Source organism: Vicia villosa, linkage group LG4 (assembly GCF_029867415.1).
Source record: "Vicia villosa cultivar HV-30 ecotype Madison, WI linkage group LG4, Vvil1.0, whole genome shotgun sequence".
NCBI classification, from domain to species: domain Eukaryota; kingdom Viridiplantae; phylum Streptophyta; class Magnoliopsida; order Fabales; family Fabaceae; genus Vicia; species Vicia villosa.
This window is the reverse complement of record NC_081183.1, coordinates 100,308,341-100,328,851: the sequence shown is the minus strand read 5'-3', so window position 1 is coordinate 100,328,851 and position 20,511 is coordinate 100,308,341. Positions and strand designations below refer to the sequence as shown.

The 20,511-nt window shown below is 32.4% G+C and overlaps 2 protein-coding genes across 4 annotated transcripts; one reads left to right on the top strand and one right to left on the bottom strand.

Annotated features, from left to right (window-relative positions):
* Positions 1-1,165: 1,165 nt before the first annotated feature.
* LOC131595017 (uncharacterized) lies at positions 1,166-13,745 on the bottom strand. Of its 3 annotated transcripts, none has more exons than XM_058867237.1 (19): positions 13,591-13,745; positions 12,192-12,495; positions 11,476-11,664; positions 11,260-11,343; positions 10,692-10,751; positions 10,074-10,118; positions 9,415-9,617; positions 8,631-9,104; positions 7,377-7,503; positions 7,073-7,270; positions 6,862-6,951; positions 4,664-4,726; positions 4,224-4,298; positions 4,074-4,124; positions 3,676-3,753; positions 3,191-3,325; positions 2,854-2,961; positions 2,403-2,468; positions 1,166-2,194 (listed from the first exon to the last, which is right to left on the bottom strand). In XM_058867237.1, exons 2-19 carry the CDS (start codon positions 12,483-12,485, stop codon positions 2,126-2,128), a joined length of 2,409 nt encoding a protein of 802 aa, XP_058723220.1. In that variant the 5' UTR covers positions 12,486-12,495; positions 13,591-13,745; the 3' UTR covers positions 1,166-2,125. The 3 variants fall into 3 exon arrangements, with proteins under 3 accessions (XP_058723220.1, XP_058723221.1, XP_058723219.1); XM_058867238.1 differs by lacking the exon at positions 13,591-13,745 and adding an exon at positions 12,990-13,233; XM_058867236.1 differs by lacking the exon at positions 13,591-13,745 and adding an exon at positions 13,289-13,522 and having other exon boundaries at positions 1,167-2,194.
* Positions 13,746-17,928: 4,183 nt separating this feature from the next.
* LOC131597571 (uncharacterized) lies at positions 17,929-20,142 on the top strand. Its single transcript, XM_058870262.1, has 6 exons — positions 17,929-17,940; positions 18,027-18,269; positions 19,495-19,616; positions 19,712-19,839; positions 19,925-19,997; positions 20,082-20,142. Exons 1-6 carry the CDS (start codon positions 17,929-17,931, stop codon positions 20,140-20,142), a joined length of 639 nt encoding a protein of 212 aa, XP_058726245.1.
* The last annotated feature ends 369 nt before the right edge of the window (positions 20,143-20,511 follow it).

The following is a 20,511-nucleotide window of genomic DNA, read 5'->3' as shown; positions in this document are numbered from 1 at the left end:
TCTAAGCTGTTTTTTTGCTACATATTCTCACTCAACACTGTGAGCTCAATCATGGCTACTCGAGGAAGAAGAAATCAATTACACGATTGAAATGTAACTGAATTTAGAATGTAACTGAATTCGACTAGAGCTATTAGAGAGCATAAGGGATCGAGGAGGGAAATGATATTATAATGAAAAACCATTTTGTGAATTTTATTTCGTATTTACTAATGAAAATCACTCTGATGGATCACACTACATATACATGATCAATGATTTACCTATGCAAGTTTTGCATGCTATACACCATACTTACTATACACCACATTACAGTTTATCAGTATCAATATCATACTGGTGACAACAAAATAAGAGATGTAAGCGCTCTAAACATATGCAACTTTTGAGCATGCAATGACAACAAATAAGATATCTAAGTTCTCTAACCAATGCAACCACTGCATAGGTATGCAGTTCATGTTGATAATATTTTATAAAATAAAAAATCATCTAAAATTTGTCTTTTAAGTTTAAATAAATTCAGCGAAAGAAACACCAAAACAACCATACAGATTAAGATATAATTCATGTGAAATGGTTAAAAAATAAGATATAATTCATGTGAAATACATGTTAAAAAATAACCAAAGAATTAACTTCAAACCATGTGAAACGCACATATTTGTATCTTTATCTTTAAATTTATAAAGAACGAATTTTTTAAAATAGTTTCTCTTACTTTAAAATAGCTTTTATAAAATCTTCATTTAAAATAAAATCAAAACTACCTATGTTTATACCAAAAGCCTTTGTAACATCCAATGCAAATCAATTATCATGTAAAAAAATTCTTTACATAAGACAGAAGCATAAAATTAAAATAAAAAATAAATGATTTGCTATGCTATTGTTACATCAATTTGATATAGATACAATTATTATAGTGTTGGATAAATCCAAAGATTTGATGAATACATATTTGGTGTATAAAATACAGTGTAGGTGTACAATCGTGTGTACAAGTAGCATTTCTCTATTATTATAAACGGTAAATTTGACCATTAATTTAGTTATTAAGTACCTACAAAATCACTTCAATTAAACACTGAATTTGCAATTTCAAAAATAATAATAATAATAATAATAATAATAATAATAATAATAATAATAATAATATTGGATTTTTATTGGTTTGAATTATAGAATTTGAATTTAATTAGGATAGTAGAATCCAAAATAGTGTCACAGCACGAAAATTTAAGAAGAAAGAATTATGAAAAGTGACAAAAGAAACTCAAATAAGCTTTATTTGAATTAGTTCCATTTACATAACTCAAAAGTATTATACAGTCGAGAGAACTAAGTGAAAGATTGTAATTATAGTGGACTTGCATACAATGCTCTTTCAATTAAATTGAATGACCTACCAAATAAAACATTTCAAAATGTATGAATTTGCAACTTTCATACTATATGTATATAGTAACTATAATTGCATACTCTATTGAATGACCTTTCTAATAAAACATTTCAAAATGTGTGAATTTTTTTATTTTAATATGATTTTTCTTAATTATATCTTTTAGTTAATATTATTTATAGAATTTTTAATTTGAACTCGGTAGAAGAGAATTGTATATTCCCACACCCAGCCTACTAAAACTCAGCAATAGAGCATACATCAGATTTTGTTATGTTAAAACTTCAACAATGATCACCAATAAAGAGACATTAAACACAACTATATGACAGACACACAGATCTCTGCAATGTTTTTTCTCTTATGTGAGACACAACTCAGATAAATTTCCAAGACGTTTTCTTGCGAAGTAAAACTCTGCAACACCATAGCCACAATTCAACAACATTTGGCCATAGCCTATAAAGCACTGATTTTACATCGGTATAAAAAAATGTCATTTACATTAAATGAAAGCACCTATAATCCTAATGAAGATTGAATTCTCACTTAACTATGTACATGTTGTACTAAAAGCCTAGGGGAGAAAAGAGAACAGAACTTATCACTGCATGTATGGGGACAAAATTTTACCTCGTAATTTAGAGAAATTATCCAGCACTGAACTTGTGTGCAATCCTTAACAAAGGAAGTAATATTCTAAAAATGATTTGTAATTCATTCCTATTCCTTTTGGAAGAAAGAGAGCACAAGATCTGTGTGTACAGAGAAGAGTTGTGTATCCACGAAAAGCTGTTTAGACAGAGCATCAAAGGAGAAACAGTCAGCTTTAACAATGATGAGGATAATACACATGAACATACTAAATAACATACATACCAAATATAGGTTTTGAAATTAGGTTAAACTCTTAGGAAATCACTTAAAACCAGAAAGTATATATGAATAAAATTTGTTTGCATATTTAACAAGGGGTTGATTTAAGGTCCGCAAATCATACCTTCATGAAAGACTGCTCGCGATAAGGGAATGAGTCAATGAAACTTTCCCTCAAAAGCAAGGATACCTGAATAACAAGCCACACCATACTTCAAAATACTTTCTAAAATATTTTATTTCCATTACATGTAAATGTAATAAATGATGATGTTCTTATACCTTACCATTACAATTTACAACCCATAAATTTACTTAAACTTGTTTAATTATTAATTAATTTAATTGTATGTATTTTTTCTTATTGAAATTAATATGATCTTATATCTCCCACCATACTTCAAATTATCTGCCCAGTTTTTGTCATATTGTTGATCTTGAAAGTGACGTCCATAGAGAATTATATTGAAATTGGGTTTTAGAACTAATTTCCCTCTTAAAAGTAGAGACAATCATTTAAGTGTAAAATTATAATATTGGTCAATAATATTTAACATGGTGACAACAATACAGACCTTATCATCATTCGATTGTACATTGGTTATTGTATGTGAACGGATGTTATAGCAAAGGGAATCCAAATAAGATCTTAACACGGATAAGAATCCCTTGGCAGCTTCTACCTGTTGGACAAAAAAAATAAAAAATATGAGAATATAAACAATATGTTGAGAAGATCTAACAAACTTTATAATAAACTAGATGAAATTTTATAATAAAGTTGAACTTATTAAAACAGATAACTAGCCTTTCAAAATGGTTGTTATTCAAGATACCAAACGGGAGAGTCACGACAATAATGAGGAAATAAGAGAATATGGTATATTGAAGAGATGAATCATGAGAGCATACCTGCATTTCCGTACATTCATACACCGGCCTTCTCCTACCCAAGTAACTTTCTCCTACAAGAGTCGCATGATAAGGACGTAAAGAAGACATTAGCTCTTTCTGTCTTGGCAGTTGAGGTAGTGACGGTGACTTCACCTATTAAAAAACAAAAGTATAAGAAACCATGTGTTTCTCTCTGTAATTTAGAAAGTAAAGAGGTATAAAAACGGAGTTCAAATATAGCAATATAGAAAACAATTAAATTCAAGAGCTAAGCCCCAATTTTTTATAGGGAAAAGCTAGAGAGTATGCACTCACAATTCCAAAAAAAATACTTTTTTTATTAGTTTGGCTTTTGTTTGCCAAAAGAATCAGAGGTCTATTCAGATTAACAATTGCATTTGAAATGTTTCTAATGTGGAGTTCAATAAATAAATACTATATAGTTGGGGAAGAGGAATCACTTGATTTTATTGGCATTGGAAAAATGCAGAAAAATTACAAACCTGGTTTCTGTTGGCATCAACCAGAATAACATTGGTTAACTTTGACTGAACTTCATTTGTCTTGTGCCTAACACCAACCTATGAAATTAATTTTTTAACAAAGACAGATGTCAGAAATGATACTATCAATGGAAAAGGGCAAATTAACAACAGTTGAACCAAATTTTCAACAACAATAACAGACCTAATTTTAAGCTCCAATTAATGAAATATAATAATAAATGGATTTTACAAGCTACAAAGCAATATATTTGATATCATTATCTAAGTAGCAATTACCTGTGTACAAAGAGCATGCATTCAGCAACTCAACATGGATTAAAGTAGAAATAAATAATAAATAATAGTTTCATGAGTTAAAGCAGATATCGTTCTTTAAGAATGAACAGAATACTCACTATGTAAGGGACAGGAGCGTCCAGAAAATCAAGCATGTCATTTGGTAAAACCTGGAAAGTATGTTCTCATCAAATACTATGAAGTGGAGAAGAGATGTTTAAAATATGAAAATTAATATTTACTTAAATGTGAAGGGAGAGAAATTATACCGGCATTAGCAGGCTTTGCCATTGATAGGGTCGAATTAATGGAATAACTGATAGAATCGACGCAGATAGGATTCCCTGATCATGAAGAAAAAAAATTCCATCAAGAACTTCAATGAAAATATCAAAAATTCAAATGGAATAAGAAGATTGGGTTTCAAAAGTAGTATGATCTCCACAATTCATTGTGAGAGTGGCTAACTAAAGGTTAAACACTTTCCAAGATCTTAAAATAATTAACATGACTAGTACACAAAAAATTCAAGTACTACTGTCCCTAACAGTGGCATTTTAATAAACTAATAATAATGAATCTGAAGAACTAAACCATAAACATGTGTATAAAAAGTGGCACTGACACATTTGCATCAGTATGCAAGTTGAAGAGTTAGGTTCATCATTCAACACAAGATCATTACTAACATAATTTGAGGAACACATACCAAATTAGAACAGACAACTACAATCTGCTTCTCCAATAGAGCTCCAGCAAAGAATGTTAACACCTACAAACCAACATCATCTAGCTGTAAGACGAGTAGACAATTATTATGAAACAGTTATGCTCAGATCGCTACATTTCAGCTCTAGTGGCCAACTACATCAACATACAGCCTTAAACGTGATTAAATCAATAACTAATATCACCTCTTTTAAATCAGGAAACAATTGTTATAATATATATTTTAATCTGATAGGAAGTAATATATTTTCCGGCGTGGGACTCTTAATACACACACTCACACTCAGCACTATGGGGCCTGATGCGTGAATATAAATGGTGGGTGGTCCAATAGCAGAAACTTGATGGCAGGTGTCCCAACAGATCTTTGAACAAGGCTTTGATACCATCTTAGAATTGTGGTTGGGTTTAACTCAACTTACAAAACCAGCTTATGTGGTGAGGATTGTCTCCACTTATACCATATGTTCGGGCCATATATTTTCCGATGTAGGACTCTTAATAGTATGTTTTGTTTGTCTCTCTTAAAGTAGTTTGGGTTATGGCGTTTGTTTGTGTTCTTCGAGATTCCAACAATGTTAGGTAGATTGTTTTGTTCACAGTTTTTTGGCTCGTAATAGACGCTACTTTTCCTCTCCACTTAGCATGACGGCACGTGATACCTCATCTTAGGTTGCTACTGCTTTTACCCAGATCGCCACTGTCTCCTTTACTTGCATTTGCTCTCATTTGATGATTGTGGCTCAGAAACAGCTCAACCCTCTTTTTTTGTTGCAGCACTGTTAGCTTTTATGGATCTTCCAGTGAAGGCGTAACACAGGCCCTCTTTACTTCTGCTATAGCTCATGCCTGTGCATTTCTGTGTACTTGAGTTTCTATGCTGCTGTAGCGTTTTTATTTTTTGAGGCATGGAAGTTGGCCTAGCCGAGCCTTGCTTAAATGAGTCATGCCTACTAAAAAAAGCAAAGGTGTAGTAGGCCTGGTAACCTGACATAGATTTTATTTTAAGCCAGAGCTTGGCCATTTTTAAGCCTGACTTGACCTACAAATCTGTTTAAAAGCCTATTTTGTGTTGAGACTTCAAAAAAACATCCGACCTGCTTCTTAAAAGGTTAACAGAAAAATCTATAATAGAAAAATTATACGACCTGCATTACATTTAATAGTTTTCCCGAGAATATTTCTTTTTATTATTATATATAAGCCTAGTAGGTCTGGGCCTGTTTGGATAAACAGCTTATTTGTAACTTATAGCACAAGTACTTTTCAAATTAAGCGCTTATGAATAAGCTTGCATAAACTATTTTTATAACAAAAGACTGAATAAATTTAAATTGTTGTTATATATGTTCCAAGTTATTTTCATAAGTTATCTTGAAGAACTTATAAAAATAAACTTAAAAAAGTTTAAGAAAAGTTTCATAATCTGTTTTGATAAGGACTACCAAAGAGTGTCATAAAACATATGTCAGTAGATTAGCGTTAATAAGCCAGTCCAAACAGACCCTAAGTCTGGTTTGCTTAAATAAATAGGTTTTTTAAAGAGTTTGAACATGACTTTTTTATTAAAAGGGCCAGGCCAAGCCGAAACTTGCCGAACTTGAGTAGACCAGGCCATAGGCCCCTTTCAGGCGGCCTGACCCATTTCCACACCTACACATTGTAGGTCCCACTTTTGGTAGTTTCTTTACCGCTGTTAAATTGTTTTTTAGGCTGTTTGGACCCCTTTGGCTCTCATTTGTTCATAGGCATCGTCTTTGCCTCTGCTCATTCACACACCCTTGTTGTGCATTAAATTTTGAGTGTTTCTTGTCAAGGTTCCCTATATTATTTTTTGCCTAAATCTCTGTTACATTGTGATTCGGTTTGCTTGTTGTTCATGAAAGTTGTGGTTTTGAGAATGATTGTGTATTTGTATTTGCTTATTTTTGCATTTCAAAGGCCATATTTGCAACAAACATAGTTTAAGGAAGTGTGTTAGAATATATGAAATATCTTATATTGATATTAAGATATAGTTATTAAGTTTATCACATATGATTGGTTTTCCTATTACTTATTTCTCTCCTTTCGTTATGTTAAACCAATAAGTTCAACCAGTGTTACCATGAATAAGGATTTTCATAAAGGGTAAAGGAAAATGGATTTCATAAAAACATTGGCAGAAACAGAACTCACATGTTCAAGTCTCAAGGTACCACATAAGCACGCTACAGCCCATATAGATAATGCAGTTGCCTCCTCTGCAACCAGAAGACAATTTTGTGCCTAAAAAGAACAGACCAAAAACGAAGTACTTGTTTACAATGACCATCAAACATGACAACCCAAAAGACAAAAAAGTAAAATAGAAGTAATTTAGCCCAATCAAAATTTTATTCCAGCATACCTCGGCTAATCCCAGACCCGTACTACAGGATTTCAAACCAATAAGTGAACCAGACAGATAAAGAGCGTTCTCATCAGGCCTGTGATATTCCAAGGAATGAAGGTGCTCCAAAGGATGAAAGATAAGTGTCGATCCCCTTGTAGGACAACTAAAACGATAATACTCACTTATAATTTGTAAGGGTCCACAATTATTAGCCTGTGAATTGGTAAAATAATATCAGCAATAATAACACCGTTAATGTATTATCAGTACAAAACAACAGACAATAATAGCAAAATTAGGTGTATTTACAATTACAAACCTTGGCCCACTCAAGAATTTCATGTAGGTCATTTAAATCTTCTTGTCCCGAGACTGAAGCATCTTCTGTCTCAGTATCATCAGCATCACTCCTAAAATTTCTATCTTCACAAGGTGAACCTTGAAAACTGCATAAATCAGATCATGTGTTTGAAATGCATTATAAGAAATGGATGATAAATAACTCCCAACATTTCTATGTTTACATGGTGAAATTTGGAAGCTGCATAAAGCAGAGACTATGGGCCTGTTTGAATTAGCTTATCTAACTTACTCACATAAATTCGGTGAGACTGATAGGGAGAATTTATGAAAACAGCTTATTATATTTTTCATAAGCTAAAAGCTTATTTTCACAAGTTTTCCAAGATATATTATGAAAACAGCTTATAACATATACAAAAACAACTTAACATTATTACATCATTTGCTATATGATAGAATTTCCGCCTTCATTGCAGACTTCATTATGTTCGGTTTGAAGGGGTGAATTTAGTCCAACATTGCTTAGAGACATGGCTTGTATTGTGCTTATAAGTGGGGGCAATCCTCACCCTACAAATCGGTTTTGTAGGGATGAGTTATGCCCATCCCAAATTCTGAGACTACAGAAATAGCTTATGTAAACTTATATTGGTGAGCACTAGTCGTATAAGCTGAAAATAAGTTGTTTACCCAAACAGGGCCTAAATGTTTTAAATGAACCACTTAGAAGAAAGGGATAATTGCAACGCGGCAGAATTTGTTTGGATACTAAAGATTGTTCATTATAGAGAGAGATATTAAGAAAAAGAATAAGAGATGTAGAAAACGCAACCATCCCAAGAAAAGAGAAACTACAGCTAAGCTGATACAAATCAGAGACTCCATTTATCTCTATATTAAACCACATCAAGTCTCTTCTCTATATTAAACCACATCAAGTGGCAGGTATGAGATACACCAGAGCATAAGCAACAAAGAAAGACTATGTGCTTCCCACTTGCATAAAACAAAATCCATTCCCATATTTGCTGTCAAATGAAGTCAAGCAATAAGCAACAGACAACTATTTGAACCTATACAGAAAGCTCATTAAACAACATACAGAACAGATTAATGTATAAAACTGTTTCTTATTTTTAGTCATTTCAGATGTGATTGAAAAAGTAAAAAACTCATAAGATAGGTGATGGCACAGTATGCACCATTATTTCATGTGGAGGTCAATAAGATATTGTGGCAAGATGCACTAGACAATCACAATGTCATGTACCTGCAGGAAGATTCGGAGCTTTCATACTGGCTATACCGAAGGAGGGGCAAAATAGCATTTGGTAAACGCCTATCTTCTGACTGTTTGTTTGTTGCCAAGGCATTGCCATACGTATTACTATCTTCAGCAATTGTAAGGCCAGACATTTCTTTGACAATTTCTCCATCAGTTTCAGGATGAATAGGTACAATATTATCATCATCTGCTCCCTCCTCAAGTGTATGCATCTCCTCATTTACCATTTGTTTCTCTTGATGATTACTATCATCCTCGAAGTTTTTGGGTTGGGAATTATTTAGGTTTGATTGAGAAATTCTTGGATTCTCATCAAGTTTGTCTTCGGTAAGCCTATCATTCACCACAAGACGCTCTGAATTTCCTTCCAAGTTTTCTCCCTCATAACTACCTTCGGGAAACTCATTAAAATACTCAACGCTTCTTGTCAAGCGCTCCAGCCTTTCTTGCATGAAGATGCTACAGAGATATCAACATACTAAGATAAGTGAGTGAATGCCATAGCAAACACCGATAAATGTTTAAAAAACCATGCAAAATACATGCATATATAGATTTCAAAAAGAACTTAAGGTTAATCCGGTAAAACTGAACCAAATCAGAAGTGTTCACTAAATAGTTTTTCAGCTTTGGAGCATGCATGACAATGTGATTGATATTGCAAATATTTCAAAACCATAATACAATAGGTGACAATGAGATTGCAAGCATTTTCAACAAATTACCCCTCATTGTGGAAGGAAACTCAGCATTTTTATAAAATACCTACCTGTTCAATACACCAAAATGCAACTCAAAAAATGGGAGCCTTGAGAGAATGCAGTAACATCTTTGTGTGGTTAATATATGGCGTCTCAAGGAAGAGTTGGATGCCGCCTGCTTGTCCGGAACCATAGAAAGCAATCCAGAGGGTTTATGCACTAGCTCTTCAACTAAGACACAACACCCATAAAGTGTTGAATTATCAGCACCCTATGACAAAATAATACAAAATATTGTCAGTACAGGATTGAGTTCAATATGAAAAATAAAAACTAAATAAAGGACGCTTAAGAAACAGTCTTTAAAAGTTTGAAGTAAAGGATCAACTGAACATATAATGAGTAACTTATGAGCCACTCTGAACATTGTTAAACAATTACCAGATTAAAATAATATTGTTATGAATAATTTAAAAGATCCATTGGAGGAAAAATATTGAAAATGCCAATGAATAGTATTTTCCCATTATCTCTATTATAGTCCCACATCATGTTACGAAAAAAGTTTCCTGTGATCCAATCCTCGTCCTTAAAATGTATTTTTTTAGGAGAGAACAAAAGCCCAGAGTTATATAGTCAGTCATCAAAGCACTTGAAAAAAACAACCAAAGGTAGAAAAAGTAAGAAAGGTGAAAAAAAAAGTAAAGGATTAAATCGCTTCAGTTACCTGTAACCTAAACACAAATGACAGATCCCTTTGTTTAAAATGTTCCTGAAAAAAACAATATACAAACATGACAATTGGTACTGCTATCAGTGTTTTAAAACTTATGATATGCCTCCAACTTCATCAAATAAATTAGCATTAATATACTTACAAATATATGAAATTTTAATTAAAAAAATCTCACATAATATCTGACAAAAACAAGTGATAACAAGACAGTTGCAGGCTTGCAGCAACACAATCAGTTACAATTTACAAAACATTTAGCAGGGCAGGCTTTAGTAAAAGACGCATAACTGGCTCAGCAACCAGACTCTGAAATGTTTTTCATAGATACGGACAACCACTAAAAGAAGAATAACTATTAAGTATTAATACAGTACAGTGTCTTTAATTTCAACAACAAAAAATTGAAATCTTCAAACTTTGAAGAACTAAACATCAAGCAAGAGTAAAATGCTCTTGGTACAGAGTAAGCTTACAACTCTATCATGCTAATATACAATGAAATTGAAGATGCATGACTTGTTAACTAATTAAAATAGCAATCCAACAATGACCAAGAAAATAATATGCATATTGCGTAAGCTTTACAGAAGCATAATATTACGTAAATACCTGCCCGAAATGAATTTCGTTTAATTCACTCATGGAAGGGGTTTTCTCAACAGCATTAACCTAAAATCACATCCAGGATAAAAGAAAATTTTAAGTAAAGCTTTACAGAAGTTATTCCCGTTAAAATACATAAATCTGAAGGCAAGCAGGTATATATATTCCAATAGATGACACACAGATCAATGAAATGACTTTAAATACTATAAAACATGAATGATGATCACGATGATGATTTAGGGTACATTTACTGTTATTATACTAATAGACAGTCGGTGCCAAGTTATATTCTTTGCTTTCAAAATAATGACAGCAATAAATCCGAACTCCATTAAAAACTAAATAAAATACAACAGAAGATAGACTGCATACACCATAAAATTTGAAAGCTTTCATGGTCTAGAGGTAATTTGCCAGAACTTTTTTTTGCTGAAATAATTTCCCAATGCTAGATGTAACCCAGGTTGATCTTACTCTTATGAATATAGGGTGTACAAATGGTGATGATAGTAATGCCAATGACAAATAGGAATATTATTAGACATAAATGTTCATCTAGCTTAGACCTAACCTCGAGACCTCCAGGGAAACAGAAAGAAAGAAGATCTTTTTCTTTAAGAGGTAGCTGCTTTTCTGGAGGATAAACAAATAAGACCTGCAAAAAATTTCATGATATTGATACATAGTAAGTATAAACATATAAAAACTACAAGCACAAAACAGACACAATAAGAATGAACACTACAGTACTAATGATAATTCAATATCTGTATCCAATGATCAAAACCTGAGGTTCAACATTAGGCTCCACACGGGATTGATTTTGATAACCAAGTGCACTTCTCAATTTACCAGAGCCTTCAGACCTCCTCACCAAATATTGCCTTTGCAGCGCCTGAATGTCAGAATTAGGATGAAGTCCAACAACCACCATACTTTCAAACAACTTCGTTGGCTCCTTCCAAGACTTATGATCCTAAGAAAACAAAAACCAGAGAGTGTATAAGAGTTTGGAACTACCTATGAACCCCTTAGTTTATGAGTTTGTGTGTGGAGTCAAAAAGAAAAGGTGTAAAGACAAAAACAAAACTAACGATAGCATGTGGCTAGTAGAAACACATACATATACTATGTTTAAAAGTTGAAATTTCAAATAAGGAACCCATGCTAGGGGCCAAAACAAGGAAAATCAACAAAAAGAGGTATCCAAAAAGATCCTACAATAACAACCAGTCTGTGTTGTCCAAGGCAGATGGTGGTCCATGGCAGAGAGCCAAAACCCCGCCATACAAGACGCTTTGGGGTGCCATTATAGCGGATTATGGCTGAAAAACCCACAATATCGGCCGATATTTACCATTGTGGTGAGTCCAAAAACCACCATGTATATCAGCCATAGCACCGCAATTGCGGATATTTGATAACCCTGCAAGCAGCTTAAGTCCTTTATAGTTTATTATACCCAAAAGGGTAGAAAATGAACGTTCAATCAGAAGACATTACATTGTACTGCAAATGAAAGTTGGCAGCCCATTGCCTCTTCTGACTCGTCAAGATTTCCGGATTATAATTCGCATATTTAACTTCAGGAGGGCGAGAAAAGCCTTTTATCATCTTCGTAACTTGATACTGCAGCCTTTGAAGTTGACTACCACCCTGTTCATTTTTCGACGAATAAATAACAGAAGGCCGTGGAGTATTCATAGCAGCAGAAACAGCTTTAGCCACATCTTCCGTTGTCTGCATAAAAAACGAAGCACCCCAACCCGACTCTTCCTCCTTTGCAACTCCAGACATCTGTTCCTTCCTAAAAAAGACAGACAAAACAGTTTCTCTCGGAATCAACTTCAATTCAAAACAAAACAAAAGTATAACAAGTAGTAAAGCTACAACAAATCTCAAATCTCAAATCCAATCTGAATAACTTACAAGGCAATACAAAAAAAAAAAAAAAAAAAACTAAATGAATGAATGAAAGTAAAAGCATAATGATTTATTCCAAAAAACAAAAGCATAGTGACAGCTATGTACTGGTAGTATACCAACAACAACAACAAGTGATCAAAAAATACAAGTCACTCTCAAGAATTAATACTATTTCATAAGCTTAGAAAATGGAATCTAGCATATATTGGGTCCCACAATCATATCCTTTCATCTCTCTCAAAGCTTCTACATAAAACTTGTCTTCAACAAACAAAATTTACAATAAAAAAATCAAATTTAAAAAAAAAAAAACTTTTTGATCCTAATAACATATACTATCCAAAATCATACACATAGATTCCTCAAAGCTACTACCTTCAGTTTCATATTCTGCTAAGAAAGTGAAAAAACCCTGATGCACAAAATTGAATTAACAACAAAAAACCGGAAGAAAAATAAAATTAAAAAACATCTAATTGAATTGAATTAAAACACCTCAAAACCTGAAGAAAAAATCAAAAATTAAAATTAACAGCATGAAGAGATAAAAGATGGAAGAAAAAGCACGTTTTCTAAATTAAGGTTAGAGATGAAAAGGAAAAAATGAATTGAAGAGCTGAAACTGGAAATTGAAAATTGAAAAAGGAAAAAGAAAAAGCGAGATTGAAATTAACCTTGAAATAGGGGAATAATGGAAAAGCAGAGAGAATCTGAGAGAAAACGAGGATGAATGAAACGAAAAAGTGATATGAATAGGAATGGGGAAAGAAGAAAGAAGAAAAAAGGGTTCTTGTTGGTTGGAGGGAGAGAAGAGAAGTAGAAAAAGCGATTGTACAATAATTAATTAATTGGAGAAAAAAAAGCGATTATTAAAAAAGTCAAATATAAGTATGATGGCATGGCATTGGAAAAGGTCATTGAGAAGAATTAGGGTAAATAAATTGAAGGAAGAAGTAGAAAAAAGGTGAGATTTTACCAGAAAAAGATGAAGAAGCCTCGTGCGTGTCGAAACGGTGCGTATTGAGCTTGTTTGTTGGGGATTCGTGTTTTGTTTGGGTTAATAGATTTGGATGCTGCCGACTATGCCTCTTCTCTCTCGTTTTCACACTTTTCTTCAACGTGTTTTTCTTTTGTTTTTTTTATTTTATTTTTATTTTTGTTAAGTTTGAGTTAGAGTCCGTTAATCTATTTAATAATTCAATAAATTGTATAATCTAACTGTTAAATATTTTATTTTGTTTAATTAAAAGTATTGATTGGATGGTTAATCTTTAGACTCATATGGAATATGTGGAATTGTTCTTCAAGTTGGTGGCACTTAGGAGTAGGGGTGGAAGTAGGCTGAGCCGAGCTAGGCTTGGTCAAGCCTAAGCCTGGCCTGTCAAAAAAACTCAAGCCTAAGTCTGGCCTATGGCCTGTCGTAGGCCTATTTTTTAGGCCTGAGCCTGGCCTTTTCGAAAGCCTGGTTAGCCTGATAGCCTATATAAAAGCCTATTTATTTTAGAAATATGTATATAAACAATTAAAATAAAGTTTAAATAGATTAACTAACTAGACCAATAGACTAAAAATTTGTTTGCATTGACTTATTTTAACCCACCTTTTAGTATAAGTTCTAGAGACTATTTGTTTAAGAGAAGTTATGAAAACAATGTTCATCGGACATTTTCATCTTATTTTCAAAAGTTCTTCAAGATAACCAAATTTTATTTATTTATTTTAATTCAAAGTATAAAACATAACATAATGATAATAAAAAAAGTATTTATATTTATTTAAATAGGCCAGCCTGATAGGCTTAAAAGACTTCTTTTAGGGCCTGAGGCCTAGCCTTTTTAACTAAATAGGCTTATAAAAAAGCCTAGGCCTTTTCTATTAAAAAAATAATGTGTGGCCTGGCCTGAGCCTTTATAGGCTAGCCTGTAGGCCCCTGTTATGGGCCTGGCCTATTTCCACCCCTACTTAGGAGTGTGTTTAGTGTGGATTGATCGGTTTAAAAATATATTCGATTCCAGAATTATATTTTTACATGGTTTGGTTTGGTTTAAGTATCTATGCTAACATAATCGCCATAAATGATGTTGTATTTAAAGACATAAATGATTTAGCATCATATGTCATATGGTGTGATGCTCTATATTCTAGAATCCAGATGGATGGAGATATACCTGAAACACAAGAATAGCTCAAACCTTTAATAGAGGAGGCATACATGGCACGTGACTGAGTGGAAAGAAACTTTTGAAGCTGCTTTGCAATATCATATATTTGAAAAGTGGTCTGAGATGGGTATGCATGATCAGAACCAGAACCAATGGTAGTCGGATCAACAACAACAACATTGGATGATGGACTCTTGAAGTTTTTCTTATTTGCTTTCAACAATCTAGGACATCGTGTTTTCCAATGACCTTTCTCCTTAAAAAAAGCATATTCATAAATTCCAACCCCAACCCTACCTTGAGATTTTCCTTTATGAAATGGAGCAGCAAAAACATTATGGAGGGGTGGAGAGGATTCCTTTATCTGAAATAAAATTTAAGTGGAACTTGAGTCTAACTTCTTCTGCCAACAGTTCATTAAAAACCAAATCAACATTGGGAAGCAGATTATGATGTAGAATACTCTCACGAAGGCCGTCAAAATCATCCTTAAACGCCATCAGAAATTGAACCAAATGTTGCTCTTCTCTTTGATCAATATACACTTTGACAACTTTCAATTCAATCGATTCCATAAGAGACAAATGATCCCATAAATTACTCATCGTTGAATAGAATTCATGAATGGTCATATTATTTTGTTTGAGAGATCTATTATCACTCTCCAACAGATAACGTTTTGTAAAATTAGATTGAGCATACAAAGGTTTCAGATGATCCTAAACCTCCTTAGCAGTATCATATTTTGCTAGTTGCACACCTATTGACTGAGAAACATGATTATTGATCCAAGTAATGATCTTCAAATTACTAATATCCCATGTTTCCAACTCTTTTGCTTATTTTGCTTCATCCTTTTTATCGGTAGGTTTAACCGAGGTTCCATCAACATAACGCCACATCCTTTTTCCTTTTAATTTTTTTTCATCACATAATCGTTATTACGTTAAAACTGCATTACGTTAATACCAACATTTACTTAGCCCACATTCAACCCAAACTCAAACCTATTATGCCTTAGCCTTACGATTACAAACGATTTTCTCTTTCTCATACTAAAGGTTTTAGTTTAAGTCTTCTCAAATCTCACCTAGCGATATCACACATTTTTCTTATCTTCTTTTCCAAGTACATATCACCTCTTCTTCTCTCGTATCTCATATCTTAAGTTCTTTATTCTTCATCTTATTATTTTTATTCTAATGTTCTCTCTCCCAATTACGTTTTTAATGCTCCTCTTATTCTCTCATCTCTTTCACTCTTTCTTTTTCATCTTCTTTAATATTTCACTCCTCTTTTTTTTCTATTTCATTATAACGTTTTTTATATTGTTTTATGCTACTATTTTATGTTTTTTATTACACTTTATCTAATCTTATTTCTATATATTAAATAGAAAGTTGTTGTCCATATGATGAGTTTTGTTGTATTTGATAACAGATAAATGATTAAATGCAAAATTATGTTGCAATCTATATGTGTATGTATGGCTCTATACATTTTTTTAAACCGAACAAGCTGAACCAATTCAAACCGCATTAGTTTGGGTTGGTTTGGTTCGATTTTGTTTCTAAAAGCCAATCGAACCAAACTGAACCGCACACTTTATTCTCTTGCTGTTCAGATGATTTTTTACGTAAAAACCGTCCAAACCGCACCGCGAACACCCCTAACTCCAATAAAGGTAATTTTATCCATTGAGTTGGACATTAACTGATTGAAGCAAGTCATCTTTACCACTAGTCATTGTAATCAACTATGAGATAACCAAAACACCACAATTTAATAAAGTATCAAATAAAAGTTACCAAAAAAGAAGAAAAAAATCAGCAGCCAAATTGAAGAAATTATATAATTGAATGACTTACAACCTTATATATGGATGGTTACTAAATTGCAATTACCACACATTCACAGTAGTTACAAATTGGCTATTACCAATACCACGTATTGCAACGATTAACTATTAACTCACAGTCGCCGTAATTACGTACAAATTGGCTTGATGGTGCTTGCAAAATCAAATAACTATCAAGACCGATCAAAGTTGCTGCAACGTGAATTTTAGCCATATGAATCATCGCCAAATTCCAATAAATTAGCACCATCAAACTCCAACAAATCACAGGAAAAAAAAACGTTATTCAAAGCCATAAAAATATGTGGACTACATTACGGTAGTTCCCGAAATCAAACCAAGCTCTTTGATACCATGTTAACAATAGTAAACATATAAAAACATACAGAAACAGAAAGACCCTGTGACTTAGGGTTTCAATAGAATGAACAAAACTGGAGAATAAGGATTACACCAGAGTATAAATACTATATAATAGTAAAGTACCAAACTACCTTTACAAAGATATAATAAACAAATATAATAATAATAACTAACATCTTATACTAAAAATATACTATGAAATAATTTAGTTTAGTCAGTGTATTTTTTAAGTTATTCTAATTGTAATTTTTGACTTCGAGTAGGTGCTTCAATTATATCTATTATAAATATAATAAAGTAATATACTATCAAAAGTACTTATTTATCTTAATTATTTTTGTTTTAACACCCATAATTTGTACCCTTAAACGTAATTTCATCTAATTAATCTTTATATCCTAATGAATAGTATGAAAATTTTCATCTAATTAATCTTTATATCCTAATGAATAGCATGAAAATCATTTTCTTCCTTTATCGTGTCGTTTTCTTCCTTTATCGTGCAGTTTTCTTCCATTCTCGAGGCTGAAGTTTTCTATTTGTTCCAAATTAGCTACATTCAAAACCATGGCAAACCCTTTTCAATTCCTTCATTTAATTGTGGCTGCTTTAAGATTTCTTATTAAAACCCACAACATAACCCCGAACTATTCAAATCTTCTGTAACCCTAATCTTTAATCTTTCCCTCCCAAATCAACAACGCTCAATTCAAAATCCAGTAAGTTTGTATTTTTTTTGAAATCAAATTATTTTTGTGATTTAAGTTTGTTAACGATTTAATATTCGAATTCAGGCAGAAAAATGAGTCGAAGGATTGACTCTATCAAGGACATTTAGGACACAAAGGAAACTTGGAGATTGGCGGTTCGAATCGTTGATGCATGGAGTGTTGTTAATAGTAAGGGAATTGAGCATGTGAAGATGGTTATAATGGATGCATCGGTAATATTTATTTTTAATCCTTTCTATTTTTTTCATTTTATTCGAAGCAGTAAATCTTAAGAAAATATAATTTTCAATGATTTTAGGGTGTTAGAATACAAGTTTTGATATGTGCTGACCATACACCTAAATGGAAAGAACGGATTCAGGAGAACATGACATGCATAATCAACAACGACACGGTTTATGATAATGATTTTCAATGGAAGCTTTGTGATCATCCCAAGAAATTCGTGTTCCTGGGTGGTACTACTTTGAAAGCTGTTGATGTTCAAAACATTCCTCTAACAAAGTATTGTTTCAAAGATTTTGTTAATGTCCTTAGCAAGGTTGTCAGACTCGCGAGTCTACTCAGACTCGTAAAAGATCCATAGACTCAACTCGCAGACTCGACTCGCAAACTCGTACGAGTTTATGGTAAATTTAAAGTGACTTTCAAAAACCATTAAGTGAAACATATATGACACACATATATTTATAAATGGGAAATACCTCATATGCCTCAAACATATATAATAGAACATCAATTATCATCACAATTTAAATTTCACACTCCTTAACAAATTTCTTAACAAAACAAACTCAATAATAGAACATAAAAAATAGAAACATATGTAGTTAAAGACTTAAAGTATTAATTTCTTCTTAATTGGATACAACATAAAGCAAAAAAAATAAATATAAAACATATTTGCTAATGGTTTCAAACATCCTTACAACATTTTGCATGCGGATTCTTTATAATTATTATTAATAATTAATTAATTAGTAAAATTTGTGAAAAAAATTCATATGAGCAATGCATTATTGCCAGACTGATAAAAATTTGTTTTGTCCTAAATCATAAATCTTCTAAACACTTTTGTCATGTTTAAATTGATACATGGGGATTAGCGATCATTGAATTTAATTGAAATGAAATGGTGCATCATCCTTATAGAAGAAAACATAACACAAAAGAACATACAAGAGATGCATCTAAGTGAAACATATAAGATAGAACTTACACAACAAATTGTTCATTTACGACAATAAACACAAACACAACTAGAGATGGACAAACGCAACCACACCGTCGATGAAGGGAAGAAGAAACTTTATCGTAAGAAGAGACTAGAAGATAGATTTCTTTAATTGTCATACAAGCAATAAAATAAGGGTTTTTCTTTTTTAAAAAATAATTTCTCTTGGGGATATGGGCCTTTTTTGGGTTTTTTTTTCAAAAAAAGGAAAATCCAAAAAAACTTATAAACTCGTAAACTCGTCATAGACTCGCGAGTCTATACGAGTTTGTGCGAGTCTACACGAGTTTACTCAAGTCTATCAAAAAATGATTCTATACGCGAGTCTACTCGTTTTTGCTTCCCAAACTCGTAAATTCGTACGAGTTTACGAGTCTACTCGCAAGTTTAACAACCATGGTCCTTAGAGGCAAATGTCTGCTTAACAGACTTGAAGATATGATTTCATCAAATGGATAGTTCATTTGGTATTTTATTTTTACCATCATATATTGTTAAGTTATTTTGATTCAACTGCCAATCAATATCGTAGTATTTACTTTACTTTGGTAACTATTTCGTATACATTATTGGGGTTGTGCATGAGATTAACAATTTCCAATGTAACACACCTGGGAAAAAGACTTGTGTGTTTCTCAATCTGAAAGACCTAAGGTAAATTATGCCCTCATTACGTATTTTCAGTACTTACAATTAAATCTATGTTGTAGTATGTTTTTCAAAATACTTATTTTCACTATTCATAACAGTGGTAAAATTATTAAGTGCACTTTGTGGGAAAGCTATGGAACTATATTTTTGGATTACTACAACTATGCCAAAAACAGTGGTGCTATTGTCATTATTCTCACCCGTGCAATGATCAAGGATTCAAAAGGTATGTCTTCTTGAATTTTTATCTAAAATTGTATAGATTCATTATCATAAATGTTAATTTGATTTTGTTGCTTTTTCATTTTCAGTTTCAAATGGATGGAGTGGTTCTAAGTTGCTAATTAACGAGGAAACTCCAGAGAGTACAACCGATTTGTCTAAGTAATATATTTATTCATTTTGACTTTGAATTTACCTCTTTTCATGCTGAAGGTTAGTTAAATTAATTGATCCATATCGTTGTAGGTTACCTCCTGATGAGCAGACTAAAAATCCAACTCAGTCATCAAAGTCTATGTCTATTTAGTCTGGAACATCGTTGTTCAATATAGTTGACAAGTTTGTCAACACGGCCACCTGTATGTCTTTAAATGAGCCGTGCAAGGTCAAAAAGGTATAGAAAAAATTGTATTTCCTATACCAAATCATTTTAGTTATAATATTCTGACATATCTGATATATTCAATCAATTCTCTTTAGGAAATACTATGTGTCACTGTAGCAACTACCTTGAAGTTTTATGTCTTAAAAAATGGTTGGTTCTATTATGGATATATGAAATATACTTTAAAGGTATCTGATATAAACAATCCATATCAGTGTTCATGTGGAGAAAAAGTTCAAAAACCAATACCAAGGTTCTATCATATAAAACTTTATCCTAGGAGTATAGGAC

Excerpts from the sequence above, each read along its gene's own strand:
- LOC131597571 (XM_058870262.1), top strand. Across the intron at positions 19,617-19,711 it reads CTCAATCTGAAAGACCTAAG|TGGTAAAATTATTAAGTGCA; the intron begins GTAAATTATGCC and ends TATTCATAACAG. Across the intron at positions 19,998-20,081 it reads AGTACAACCGATTTGTCTAA|GTTACCTCCTGATGAGCAGA; the intron begins GTAATATATTTA and ends ATATCGTTGTAG.
- LOC131595017 (XM_058867237.1), bottom strand. The coding sequence starts at position 12,485 with ATGTCTGGAGTTGCAAAGGAGGAAGAGTCGGGTTGGGGTGCTTCGTTT. Across the intron at positions 3,326-3,675 it reads TTGATGCCAACAGAAACCAG|GTGAAGTCACCGTCACTACC; the intron begins GTTTGTAATTTT and ends GTTTTTTAATAG. Across the intron at positions 2,195-2,402 it reads GCGAGCAGTCTTTCATGAAG|CTTTTCGTGGATACACAACT; the intron begins GTATGATTTGCG and ends CTGTCTAAACAG.